The 14,853-nt window shown below is 39.2% G+C and overlaps 1 protein-coding gene across 1 annotated transcript in view; it reads right to left on the bottom strand.

Moving 5' to 3' along the window:
* The window catches only part of GIGYF2 (GRB10 interacting GYF protein 2), a 147,498-nt gene that overhangs the window by 85,194 nt on the left and 47,451 nt on the right, over positions 1 to 14,853 (bottom strand). The window contains 1 exon segment of the mRNA XM_047869603.1: positions 3,085 to 3,196. Coding sequence (XP_047725559.1) covers positions 3,085 to 3,196 — 112 coding nt within the window.

The raw sequence follows: 14,853 nt of genomic DNA on the forward strand, positions 1-14,853 counted from the left end.
AATATCCTTATAATAACACGGCTACCAGTGAATATCAACCCACAGGCTAGGAATCCCTGCTTTTGATAAGATACTGCAAATGTATACATTTTATGTAAAATCCTAAAACAGTATAATGCCAAGTGTTATGTAACACTGGGGTGGATCTCCTGCAATGATGATTCTTGGGGTGTAAGAAAGTCCCCTCTTCTGAAGAGGACAATTTTCTCAGTAAACCAATAAGTACCAAGCACCTTGAAAAAGTATTTTATTTTAGAAACCTGAATATGAAAAAAGCCTTCAGGTTGCCAGAAAAACAAGCAAACCACAGACAAAAATATTTTCTGCCAAGTTAACTAGCACTGGTACTGGTCCTCCTTATCAGACTAAAGCTTATTATAAGGAGACACATAAAAAGAATCAGATTCTAGAGCTTTCCAGTTGTAAGGACCATAATCATCTCTAAATACAGTTCTCATATAAGCAGCAGCAAGTACACATAACATGATGAATCTCTCACACAACCAAATATTCAAAGGACTGTCCTATTGTCTGAGATTTCACCCGATTCTTTTGGGGGATTAAAATATACTTCCTTTAAAGGATGATAAAGACAAGTGGCTGACAGCTGTGTGGATCTGCTGTACTCTTAAACACCTTAACCAGGTAAAATAGAAAGATGACATTTTACACTGTTTCCCCACCCATTTGTTTGTTTAAATTTTACTAGTTCCCGATATTTAGAAGTCTAGAAGTCAGTCGGTTTTCACATCAAAATCTCCTCAAGTTTGGGGCACCTGGGTGGCTCAGTCGGTTAAACGTCCAACTTAGGCTAAGGTCATGATCTCGTGATTCATGAGTTCAAGCCCCGCATCGGGCTCCGTGCTGACAGCTCAGAGCCTGGAGCCTCCATTGGATTCTGTGTCTCCCTCTCTCACTGCCCCTCTCCTGCTCACACTCTGTGTGTGTATGTGTGTGTGTGTGAGTGTGTGTGTCTCTCTCTCTCAAAAATAAATAAAATATTTTAATAAAAAAAAAATCTCAAGTTAAAAAGAGCCAAAATAACCATCTAACGTTAGTTTTGCCCATGGGGGGAAGCCATAATAATCATCACTTAACCAACAAGTTAAAATTAAGTACTAACTAAAGAAAACAAAACCAGATTAATGATCTCATGAAATCATCGGAAAAGAAATCACATTTTGGACAATGATGCTAAAAATGTTTTTTACAAAGTGAATTCATTCATTTGACCAGTTTCATACCATTTGTTCACATCAATGTTAATTAAGTCACTGCTTTTCTCACAGTATCTATCTTTTTGCACATGCCCAGTTTAAATTCTGAATGTAGGACACTATGCGATAACCCCCCACTTGAAAGAATCAGAAAGCAGGGAGAAATTTACCAATCCTTCAGTTTGTTTCTCAATATGGAGTTTTTTAAAGACTGTTTAGAGAGACTGGTGTGTATTTACAGTACACAAAGTTGGTGATCACTTGAGGTTCACAGAAGTGCTGGCTTGTGGACCACCCTTCTTGAATAATCATCTCTGTACAACTTACCCTAAAAAGCACTGGAGGCAAAGCCACCTGAGTGCAACCTCCCCCTGTTGCCAGCCTACCAAAGAAAATCATAGGCAACACCCAAGCAGTAGCCCAGAGCCATCTCCACATCACCACTGCACCACACCACCAAGACACAAAGACCTCAGGTGAATTCTGGACCAACGGAACCTCACTGCACGTGAGAAGCTGAATGGCATGGGGAGCTTTTGAAGCACACACATGCCTAAATCTCACCACCCAGGATCCGACTGCAGAAGTACTTCTAACAAATCCCCAGGTTAAAAACTACCGTTCTGGAAACTGACAAATTCAGAAGGAAAAACCACGTATACCTTGCTAACAGTACGTGGCCTACAAGCGGAGAGCTATAGCTGCCCCATCATTATTCGCCACCCCTGCGCTCCCACATGCTACACTTTTTTTTTGAGTTTACTTATTTATTTTGAGAGAGAAAGACAGAGAGAATGCACAAGCGAGGAAAGGGCAGAAAGAAGGAGAGACAGAATCCCAAGCAGGCTCTACGCAGAGCCTGACGTGGGGCTCAAACTCACGAACCGTGAGATCATGACCTGAGCCGAAATCAAAAGCCAGACACTTAACCGACTGTGCCACCCAGGCGCCCTGCATTCCCACATTCGGAATGGACTACCGAAAGTGTCCTCTTCACAGGAGTGCAGAACTTAATATGGCCTCTATAAAGGCTGAGTATAAATTATTCTATTCATAAGGCACAACTTTAAGAAAAAGAGAATCCAGATATTCCACACCCTTGATCACACCAACCTGGGTGGTGTGTGGTATGTGGAGACAGTGGCCTCTGGCTCTGCAGATACCCAACTCTTCCACTTCTGAAGCACTTCTTCAAAAATTACAAGAGATGTCTAGACTACTGCGATGAGTTAACCAACTCAAGAGGTAAATGCTGAATATTTATATTGAAAACATCCAGAATGGCCTCATGTTGCAGATAATCAATGAATAAAAAACAAGGAACAGACAGCAAAAAAACAAGTAATATCAACAAAATAATTCTTCGGAGACACAAACCTATAAAACCATAGGTTAAGTAAGTTGACTGATACATAATTATTTTTTGCTCTACCCTCTAAAAGAGCCCTGGCGCTGATGAGACAGAGGGCTTTTACTAAAGCCTCTCTCTGGCTGGGGACACTCCTCGCACACACGGCCTTATATAGAAAGGGTGTGTCACTGAGGCCTGCGGGGACTTAGCTGCTGCCTCAGCAGCCAAGGCACTTCCCAGAGCTATGGCAAAGGGCAAGGCTCCCTGGGGATGAGGAATATGGATGGGGATTTGCCAAAGTTAACGAGGAACCCTCACGCTCAAGAATTACCCTCTTCTGCTCCAAATCAGGAGGTGTGGAGCTGATACACCGAGAAATGATTCAGGAAACAAATATTCGGACACTTAACACAGAGTGAATGTCAAAAGCAGTTTTTTTAAGATCAAGTATTGTATGTTTAAAGTGACTTCTCTCTCCTCTTCCTCCATTATTACATTTGCCACATGGAAGCTCACCTCGCCCTCTTGAAGAACTTCGACCTCTAGGAGCCCCCACCACTGTTCCTCCTCCTCCTCGTCCTGTCAATCGCAGGACAGCAGCACTATTAACAGACATGGAAAAGTTTCTCTGTCGAAAACAAAAACAAAAACGAAAAAAAAGAAAGAAAAAAAGGATAAAACAGATAAAACTGCATGTTGCTTCACCCCATCTCCCGTTCCAACTATAAAATGGCATCTAATTACTACAAACAATGGGAAACCATAACTACACCGCATGCTAAGATGATCCAAAACCTAATTTTACCTGAAATTCTCAAATTAACATTTCAGATCAACAAACACTGACAACCAATGCCTTATATCTTATTAGGTTCTGTGAGGAAATATTAAATAAACTCTAATCACTGTATGTATCCAGAAGCAGACGGGATAAATATGCACCATAATGAACTTGGTAGAAGAAATCCTGTTTGAAAAGATACTTTATTATTTTATTAAAAAATTTTTTCATGGTTTTTTTTTTTTTTATTTATTTAAATGTAACTTAGTTAACATACAATGTAGTATTGATTTCAGGAGCAGAACCCACTGATTCGGCACCTACATATGACACCCAGTGTTCATCCCAACAAGTGCCCTCCTTAATGCCCATCACCCATCTAGCACATCCCTTCCCCATCCACCTCCCCTCCAGCAACCCTCAGTTTATTCTCTGTATTTTAAGAGTCTCTTATGGTTTGCCTCCCTGTTTTTATCTTATTTTTCCTTCCCTTTCCCTATGTTCATCTGTTGTTTCTTAAATTCCACATGAGTGAAATTATATGGTATTTATCGTTCTCTGACTTATTTCACATGGCATAATACCCTCCAGTTCCGTCCACACTGTTGCAAATGGCAAGATTTCATTCTTTTTTTGTTGATGAGTAATACTGCATAGTGTGTGTGTGTGTGTGTGTGTGTGTGTGTGTGTACCACATCTTCTTTATCCATTCATCCATCGATGGACATTTGGGCCCTTTCCATACTTTGGCTATTGTTGACAATACTGCTATAAACATTGGGGTGCATGTGCCCCTTCAAAGCACTTCCTGTATCCTCTGACTTAATACCTAGTGTTGCAATTGCTGGGTCGTAGGGTAGTTCTATTTTTAATTTTTTGAGGAACCTCCATACTGTTTTCCAAAGTGACTGCACCAGTTTGCATTCCCACTAACAATGCAAAAGGGTTCCCCTTTCTCCACATCCTCACCAACATCTATTGTTACCCGACTTGTTAATTTTAGCCATTCTCACCAGTGTGACATGGCATCTCATTGTGCTTTTGATTTGTATTTCTCTGATGCTGAGTGACGCTGAGCACCTTTTCATGTGTCTGTTAGTCATCTGGATGTCTTCCTTGGAAAAGTGTCTATTCATGTCTTCCGCCCATTTCTTCACTGGATTATACTCTACATAGAAAACCCGAAAGACTCCACCAGAAAGCCGCCAGAGCTAATATGTGAATTCAGTAAAGTCAAAGGATATAAAATCAACGTACAGAAATCAGTTGCATATCTATACACTAATAATGAAGCAGCAGAAAGAGAAATCAAGGAAATCAACCCCATTTACAATAGCACCAAAAACCATAAAATATAGGAATAAACCTAACCAAGGAGGTAAAAGATCTGTATGCTGAAAACCATAGAAAGTTTATAAAAGAAATGGAAGAAGACACACAAAAAAAATGGAAAATGTTTATTTATTTATTTTGAGAGAGAGAGAGATGGAGCACAAGCAGGGAAGAGGCAGAGAGAAGGAGAGAGAAAATCCCAAGAAGGCTCCCCACTATCAGCACAGAGCCTGGCTCGGGGCTCAATCTCATGAACCACGAGATCACAACCTGAGCCAAAATCAAGAAATGGATTCTTAACCAACTGAACCACCCAGATGCCCCTGAAAGGATTCTTTAACTAGTGAAAGGTAGAAACAAGAGATGGTCACCAAAAAGTCTGAATCAAGAGTAGCACGATAAAGAGAAAAATGATCATTTTTGCCTCATTCTGCTCACCAATGTGAATTAGTAGCACCAAGTATTATTTAATAGAATGACAAGAATCATAAATAAAAGGGAAGGGCCAAATAAGAATCTACATAAACAAGATCAACCATCTTAATGGGGAGGGGAAGAGCATGCTTGAAAAAACCAAAATCCCAATTAGTCATTAGCCTGCATTTGCAACCACAGCCAATTTGGATAGGGTCAAAAACAATGGGATAGTAGTGAGTGGGAATCCTTCAAACAGGAAAGGGGAAGATAAAGGAACACTGGAAGCCTAGGAGCCAAAAAATATGTTTAGTTGACACTTCTGGATAAATGCAATACATAGGCCTTAGGAAACAGTAAAACAAGAAGCAATTTTTAAAATCTTGAAAATGATCTATAAAATATAAAAATCCTGGGCATTTGAAGGAGAATTTTGCAAGGGAGTTTTAAACTCAGAAAATGTTGGAATATATCCTTACAGGAATACTGTTAGAACCTAACAGACATTTATGCAAACACGCAGAGGTATGGCACAATGAAGAAAATGTAACTTGTGCATGGCTGCAGCTAAGGACCCTGCTAGTGGAAGGACAAGGAACAAGGCTTAAGAGTTTGGTTGAAGAGAATCTTGTGATTCAACTAATAATTAAAATCCAAATTGTGTTTCCACTGTGAAGTCCCTATCTGCAGTTTCAATTCAAAATCAACTGAAATGTGATTCTATACCTCTTCTAAGGAAATCAACATGCAACTGGTTAAAAAACTTCTTACATTACTGAATTTTTTAATTCTTTAATTTATTTTTGAGAGAGACAGAACGTGAGCAGGCAGGGGCCGACAGAGGGGGAGACACAGAAGCCAAAGCAGGCTCCAGGCCCTGAGCTGTCAGCACAGAGCCCAACGCAGGGCTCGAACTCACAAACTGTTGAGATCATGACCTGAGCCGAAGTCAGACGCTTAACCGACTGAGCCATCCAGGCGCCCCCATTACTGAATTTTTTTGTTTTTTAATTTATGGGTCATTTTCTCATTACCTTCTTCATTAGTTATATTTCTCAGAATTTTATTTATTACAATTTGTTCTGATAAATTTTAGAAATTTATAATGTAAGTAAGTTTTTTTCCTTTGAGTTTCATAGGTATATAAGCGTATAATCAAGTAACTTCAAAACTCAAGATTTAAGGTCTAATCAGTAACTAAAATTTACAGGATGATGCCCAACACTTATTTCAAGCTGTATGTTAAAAAACGTACCTAATAATAATTTTTAAAAAACTGGCTGAAACAAATGTGTCAACTTACCTTATAGCACAGAGCACAGAGCAACCGGGGGAAGAAGTGCCTCTGGGAACACAATTAAGCAAGGCTATGACGTCCCAAAATCTAGATTAATATAATCTAATACTGGAATAACAGAGCTCTGGGGCACCTGGGTGGCTCAGTCAGTTAAGCCTCTAACTTCGGCTAAGGTCATGATCTCACAGTTCATGAGTTCAAGCGCCATGTTGGGCTCTGTGCTGACAGCTCAGAGCTGGAGCCTGCTTCAGATTCTGTCTCCCTCTCTCTCTCTCTGCCTGTCCCATGCTCATGCTCTGTCTCTGTCTCTCTCAAAAATAAACATTAAAAAATTTTTTTTTTTTTTTTAAAACCAAGAGCTCAGAGCTAACTTCACTAATTAATGCCAGGATCCCATGCAGGTGAACACATTACCAAACATGTATACAACTCAAATGTACCCATCAATAGAGTGCAGAGAAACTTGCATATACTTTCCTACACCCTCACACACTGCAGCTGAAAATGCAAACTTCTATCCTCTCTGGAAAGCAATTTCTGGAAGTTCTATATTTAAATGTCTATACCCTTTGGGGTGCCTGCGTGGCTCAGTCAGTTAAGCATCCGACTTCATGATTTCAGTTTGTGGGTTCGAGCCCTGTTTCAGGCTCTGTGCCGACAGCTCAGAGCCTGGATCCTGCTATGGATTCTGTGTCTCCCTCTCTCTCTCTGCCCCTCCCTGCTCACCCTCTATGGCTCTCTCTCTCTCTCCCTCTCAAATAAATAAACATTAAAAAAAATTTTTTTTTGATGTCTACACCCTCTGACAGAATTCCTCTTGTAACACATGTGAAAACTCCCATAAGCAAAAAGATCTTTAACTGCAGTACTGTTGTAAAATTGAATTGGGGACCTCCTAAGTATCAACCAATGGGAGCAATTTAAAAATCATGAGGGGTGCCTGGCTGGCTCAGTCAGTAAGAGCATGAGACTCCTGATCTTGGGATCATGTGTTCAAGCCCCATGTTAAGCACAGAGCTTTTAAAAAGAATTAAAAAAATCACGGCCATCTTCATGTGAAATTCTATGCAGTTGTTTTAAAAACTGAGGCAATTCTATTAGGTTGATCCATATGAAATTGCTAATATTCAACCACTTCTGACCCACAAAAACTGCAATTTCATACGATCAACTGAATGTATAAAGATAAAAGCACAGCTGTAGTAAAGAGCATGGAAAGGCCAGATTGCCTGAGACTGACTTTTATTCCTTTAACCCACTTCTCAGAACCTCCTTTTCCTCATCTAGATAAAGTAGATAGGAACCATAGTACATCTACCTCCTGGGCCGCTGCCAGCACTTAACCCATTACATGACAAGTGCTTAAAACAGTGTCTGACACATTAAAAGCTAAAGAAGTATTTGCTCTCATCTCAACAGACCCAAAGGTGAAAATAATGAAGTACAGAACTATGTGCATAGCATGCTGCATTTAGGTTTATGTGTTTTTTTACAGGAACAGATATTTAAGTAGGTGCAGATATATTAACCACCACTGAGAGGAAACACAAAATGGAAACAGTGGCTACTTCTGAGGAACAATATAAGTAGGCAGAATTAGGGTGACTCATAAAATAATTGCTTCCCACTATATGTGCTTTTTGAATTTTTTACATAAATACATGTTATTATCTATTCAAAAATGCATACATAATTTCCTTTGGCATCACATAAATAAAATACAACAATGTATGGGGCGCCTGGGTGGCTCAGATGGTTAAGCATCTGACTTCTCAGGTCATAATCTTGCAGTTTGTGTGTTTGAGTCCCAGGCTGGGTGGGCTCTGTGCTGACAGCTCAGAGCCTGGAGCCTGCTTCCGATTCTGTGTCTCCCTCTCTCTCTCTCTGACCCTCCCCCACTCGCCCACTCCCAAAAATAAACAAACATTAAAAAAATAAACAAATAGGGGCGCCTGGGTGGCGCAGTCGGTTAAGCGTCCGACTTCAGCCAGGTCACGATCTCGCGGCCCGTGAGTTCGAGCCCCGCGTCAGGCTCTGGGCTGATGGCTCAGAGCCTGGAGCCTGTTTCCGATTCTGTGTCTCCCTCTCTCTCTGCCCCTCCCGTGTTCATGCTCTGTCTCTCTCTGTCCCAAAAATAAATAAATGTTGAAAAAAAAAAAAAAAAAAAATAAACAAATAAAATACAACAATGTAAATTAGGTAGCAGCTATGTAAAAAGTCCCGCTTCTCAAACTGATAAATGTATTCAAGGGAAATGCCAAACCAAAATAGTGACCAGATTTCTGAGCATCAATTTTGTTTTTTTGTGTTTTTCTTAATAAATTTTTTTAATGTTGATTTTTGAGAGAGAGAGAGAGAGAAAGAGAGAAAGAAAGAGAGAGAGAGAGAGAGAGAGAGAGAGAGAGAGAGAGAGAGAGAAACAGCAAGCAGGGGAGGGGCAGAGAGACAGGGAGACATCATGACACAGTGTCATGACCCGAGCCCAAGTCAGACGTTTAAACAACTGAGCCACCCAGGTGCCCCTCAATTTTGTTTTAAGAAAATGTCATTCCAGGGCGCCTGGGTGGCCCAGTCAGTTAAGTGTCCAACTCTTGATTTTGGCTCAGTTCATGATCTCATGGTTCGTGAGTTCGAGCCCTACATGAGGCTCTGCACTGACAGCATGGGGCCTGCTTGGGATTCATTCTCTCTCTCTCTCTCTCTCTCTTTTCTCTGTCCTTTCTCACTCGTTCTCTCTCAAAATACATAAGTAAACTTAAAGAAATTTTTTCTAAGTTGTGTTTTAGACATACGTGCATCCATCCATTAATACAAAAAGAGAATGCACAAAACTAACTTGCATGTTAAAGACATAAAATACCTATTTCAGGTAACTTCAAGAAATTTAACATACGCAACAAAAAGCTATTGTAGGTTATTAGAACTAATCACCTCCCCTATGAGGGTATGGGTGAAAAAACAATATGCAAAATTCTAGTCTTCAAAGATCTAAACAATCCCTGAAGGGAGTGCCTAACCATCAAAAGGACAACATCAAAATGCTAGTGAATCTTTTGCCTGCTTTAAGCACTGTCCTACTCCAGCATACTTTATAGACCAAGGATTCAAATAAGTTAAGTGTCAGGAATCCAAAATGATGTGTCTTAACTGAGACCGGAAATGGACCCTGATGATCTTCTGTGGTTATCGTAATCATAATACCCAGACCATAGCACCTTAAGATAAACTTTTCCATTATAAAAGCAAAAGAAGATTTACTCCATTAGTCATTCCAGACATACTTTTGTTGTGTAGGTGTAGTGCAAACCTTACTTGACTCTTTTTCAAATTGTTAACCAACAGTTCCCAGTAGCATTTTGTTGAATGATCTTTGATTTTTCAAATGATTTATTTGGCACTTACTAAATACTAATTTCTTAGAAGTGTTACAGGGTGTTTCTAGATGATTCAATTATTTATTCTATTGATTAAAAGTCTATCATGTTTGGGGCGCCTCGGTGGCTCAGTCAGTTGAGCGTCTGACTTCAGCTCAGGTCATGATCTCACAGTCTGTGAGTTCAAGCCCCGCGTCGGGCTCTGTGCTGACAGCTCAGAGCCTGGAGACTGCTTCAGATTCTGTGTCTCCCTCTCTCTCTGCCCCTCCCCTGCTCATACTCTGTCTCTCTCTGTCTAAAAAATAAATAAAAGCATTTAAAAATTTTTGAAAAAAAAAAAAAAAAAGTCTATCATGTTTTGGTAAACAGAAACAAGTCCTCCTCCCTACTTCTTAAAAAGCTTTTCTGGCCCATTTACATTTAGCCTATAAGAAATCTAGGAAAAAAATAAAAAGAAAATATTAAAAGTATGTATAAATACATTTAAAAACTGGAAGATAGGGGCGCCTGGGTGGTGCAGTCGGTTAGGCGTCCGACTTCAGCCAGGTCACGATCTCGTGGTCCGGGAGTTCGAGCCCCACGTCGGGCTCTGGACTGATGGCTGGGAGCCTGGAGCCTGTTTCCGATTCTGTGTCTCCCTCTCTCTCTGCCCCTCCCCGTTCATGCTCTGTCTCTCTCTGTCCCAAAAATAAATAAACGTTGAAAAAAAAAAAAAAACTGGAAGATAATCACAGAAGATTAAAACTGGTATACTAAGGTATTAAGTGCACTTTTAAAATTTTAAAAATTGAAAAATTAAAAATTAAAATTTACAAAATTTAACAGGCAGGATTAGGGTGAGCTCACATAAGTAGTTACTAGAAAAAGACTACTATCCATAGAAAAATTGGCAAAGACAAGAACAAAACATTATATATGAACACGAACATTCAAAAAACTCTTCACTATACTGGGGAAAGATACACAAACTAAAACAATGGAAGAACATTTTTGCTGATTGTGCAGTGAATTTTTCAGTAAAAATACTCAATGTTTGAAGTGCAGAACAATGCATAGTGTATACCATTACGTGTATAAAAGGGGGAAGACATTTAAAAAAAATTTTTTTAATGACTGTTTATTTTTGAGACAGAGAAAGACAAAGTATGAGCAGAGGAGGGACAGAGAGACAGGGAGACACAGAATCTGAAGCAGGCTCCAAGATGTCAGCACAGAGTCCAACGTGGGGCTCAAACCCATGAGCTGTGACATCATGACCTGAGCCAAAGTCGGACATTTAACAGACAGAGCCATCCAGGTGCCCAGAGGGAAGACATATTTAATATTTACTTGGAAAAATATAAAACGAACTGCTAACACTTGCTGCTTTTGGGAAAGAGATGCTGGTGGCTGAGGGAAGTGATGGGAAAGCGATTTCCTATTACATGCTATTCAGTAGATTTTTATTTTGAAACCATGTGACTTATGACTTATTCTTTATTCAAACAATAAATAAGTAAATAAATCTGAAAAAATAAAAATACTGAACATGGCAAAAGTACTAGAAAAATGCTATAGCCATGGCATCAGCAAAACAAGAAAGATCCTCGTACAAAGCTTCTTAAAAGCAACTCAGCATATGGAACAATTTGGTGTTATTTCTGGACTTCTATTCCACTGACCTGTAGGTCTATCCTTATGCCACAGTTGTGATCCCTGTAGTTTTGTAGTAAAGTTCTGAAATCGGGGAGTATGAATCTTCCAACTTTGATCTTTCTCAAAACTATTTTGACTATTTAGGGTCCCTTGCAATTCTGTATGAATTGTAGGACCAGCCTATCAATTTCTACCCCAAAACCCCTGTGATTTTGATGGAGACTGCACCGAGAGTAGATTGACTGGCAATATTAAGTCTTCCAAGGCTGAATGAACACTGATGGCTTCCCACTTATTTAGATCTTTTCTAATTTCTTTCAACAGTATTTTGTAGTTTTATGTAAAAGTCTTACATCCCCTTGGTTAGATCTGTAACTATGTACTTTATTGTTTTTGATGCTATTATAAATGAAACTGTTTTCATAATTCCCTTTGCAGATTATGTCAATCCTGACCCCTACAACTGTGCTGAATTCATTTATTAGTGCTAATAGTTTTTTGTATGTGGATTCTTTAAGATATTCTACATGTAGGATCATGTCACCTGAAAATAGACATAGTTTTACTTCTTCTCTTCCTTCTTATTTTTTTAATGTTTGTTTATTTTTGGGAGAGAGCACAAGCAGGGCAGGGACAGAGAGAGGGAGACAGGATCTAAAGCAGGCTGTGCACTGGTAACAGTGAGCCTGATGTGGGGCTCGAATCGCAAACTGCGAGATCATGATCTGAGCTGAAGCTGGATGTTCAACTGACTGAGCTACCCAGGTGCCCCTTTCCTTTTTAGAGGTCTCTTATGTCTTTTTCTAGCCTAAATGCTCTGGCACAATGTTGGATATCAGTAGTAAAAGCAGGTAACCTTGTCTTGTTCCCAATTTTAGGGGAAAAGCTTTCAGTCTTCCACAGCTGGGAATGAGGTTAGCTGTGGGTTTTTCATAAATGCCTTTAATCATGTTGAAGGTCCCTTCTATTACCTTCGCTGACAGTTTTATCAAGAAAAGTGATTAATTTTGTCAAACACTTTTTCTGTGCCAACTGAGATGATCAAGTGGTTTTTCCTTGGTTCGATTAATGTGGTATATATTACATTGATTTTCCTTATGTTGCACCACATTTGCATTCTGAGTATAAATTCCACTCGGTCATGGTGTATAATCCTTTTAATATGCTGTTGGATTCAGTCTGTATTGGCATATTTTGACAACTAAAGATATACAAAGAAAACAAACTGCAATAAAACATACTAAACGTTAATAGTAATTATCACGTAATTATCTCTACATGATGAGTTTATGGGGGAGATTCTCTCCTTTATACTTTTCTGTATTTTCTACAATGCATATGAGTACCTTTTATTTTAAAACACGTAAGATTTTATTGATACAGAGTATATAAAGAAATTGTAAAATCACCATGAAAGACAAACCGAGTAAAACAATGGACAAATAACACAGGCAAATCAAAAACCATAATGACCATGAGCATATGAAAAGATGATCCAGCTACTAGTTACTAGTGAGATACAAATTAAAAACAACTATCACAGCCAATGTTTTGGCCAAAATGTAAAAAACAAAAGCTGGGGGTTTGCATAAAAGTGAGTCCTCTCACTTGCTGCAGGTAAGAGTGCAAAAGGGCTTAAAACACTACAGAAACAAATGTAGCAACACCTACATTACATTATCCACATCTGTGCATTTAAAAAAATGTAAAGAACCATGCACCAAAAACCAAAGAGGTGAAAAATCTGTACACTGAAAACTACAGAAAGCTTATGAAAGAAATTGAAGAAGACACAAAAAAATGGAAAAATATTCCACGTTCTTGGATAGGGAGAACAAATATTGTTAAAATGTCAATACTACCCAAAGCATTCTACATAGTCAATGCAATACCTATCAAAATAACACCAACATTCTTCACAGAGCTAGAATAAACAATCCTAAAATTTGTACGGAACCAGAAAAGATCCCGAATAGCCAAAGCAATCTTGAAAAAGAAAACCAAAGCTGAAGGCATCACAATCCTAGACTTCAAGCTGTATTACAAAGCTGAACTCATCAAGACAATATGGCACTGGCACAAAAACAGACACTCAGATCAATGGAACAGAATAGAGAACCCACAAATGGACCCACAAACATATGGCCAACTAATCTTTGACAAAGCAGGAAAGAATATCCAATGGAATAAAGACAGTCTCTTCAGCAAGTGATGCTGGGGAAACTGGACAGCGACATGCAGAAGAATGAACCTGGACCACTTTCCTACACCATACACAAAAATGAACTCAAAATGGATGAAAGACCTAAATATTAAGACAGGAAGCCATCAAAATCCTAAAGAAGGCAGGCAAAAAACTCTTTGACCTCGGCTGCATCAACTTCTCACTCAACATGTCTCTGGAAGCAAGGAAAACAAAAGCAAAAATGAACTATTGGGACCACGTCAAAATAAAAAGCTTCTGCAGAGCAAAGGAAACAATCGGCAAAACTAAAGGGCAACCAACAGAATGGGAGAAGATTTTGCAAGCGACCTAACAGATAAAGGGTTAGTATCCAAAATTTATAAAGAACTTATCAAACTCAACACCCAAAAAACAAATAATCCAGTGAAGAAATGGGCAAAAGACATGAATAGACACTTCTCCAAAGAAGACATCCAGATGGCCAACCAACACATGAAAAGATGCTCAACATCACTCATCATCAGGGAAATACAAATTAAAACCACAATGAGATACCACCTCACACCTGTCAGGATGGCTAACATTAACAACTCAGGCAACAACAGATGTTGGAGAGGATGTGGAGAAAGAGGATCTCTTTTCCACTGCTGGGGGGAATGCAAATTGTTGCAGCCACTCTGGAAAACAGGATGGAGCTTCCTCAAAAAATTAAAAATAGAACTACCCTACGACCTAGGCATTTATCCACGGGATACAGCTGTGCTGTTTTGAAGGGGCACATGCACCCTAATGTTTATAGCAGCACTATCGACAATAGCCAAAGTAAGGAAAGAGCCCAAATGTCCATTGATGGATGAATGGATAAAGAAGATGTGGTGTATATATACACAATGGAGTATTATTCGGCAATCAAAAAGAATGGAATCTTGCCATTGGCAACTACATGGATGGAACTGGAGGGTATTATGCTAAGTGAAATTAGTCAGCCAGAGAAAGATAAATATCATATGACTTCACTCCTATGAGGAATTTAAGACACAGAACAGATAACATAAGGGAAGGGAAGCAAAACTAATATAAAAACAGGGAGGGGGACAAAACATAAGACTCTTAAATATAGAGAACAAACAGAGGGATGCTGGAGGGACTGTGGGAGGGGAGATGGGCTAAATGGGTAAGGGGCATTAAAGAATCTACTCCTGAAATCATTGTTGCACTAAATGCTAACTAACCTGGATATAAATTTTTAAAAAAGAAATATTTAAAT

Source organism: Prionailurus viverrinus, chromosome C1 (assembly GCF_022837055.1).
Source record: "Prionailurus viverrinus isolate Anna chromosome C1, UM_Priviv_1.0, whole genome shotgun sequence".
NCBI classification, from domain to species: Eukaryota; Metazoa; Chordata; class Mammalia; order Carnivora; family Felidae; genus Prionailurus; species Prionailurus viverrinus.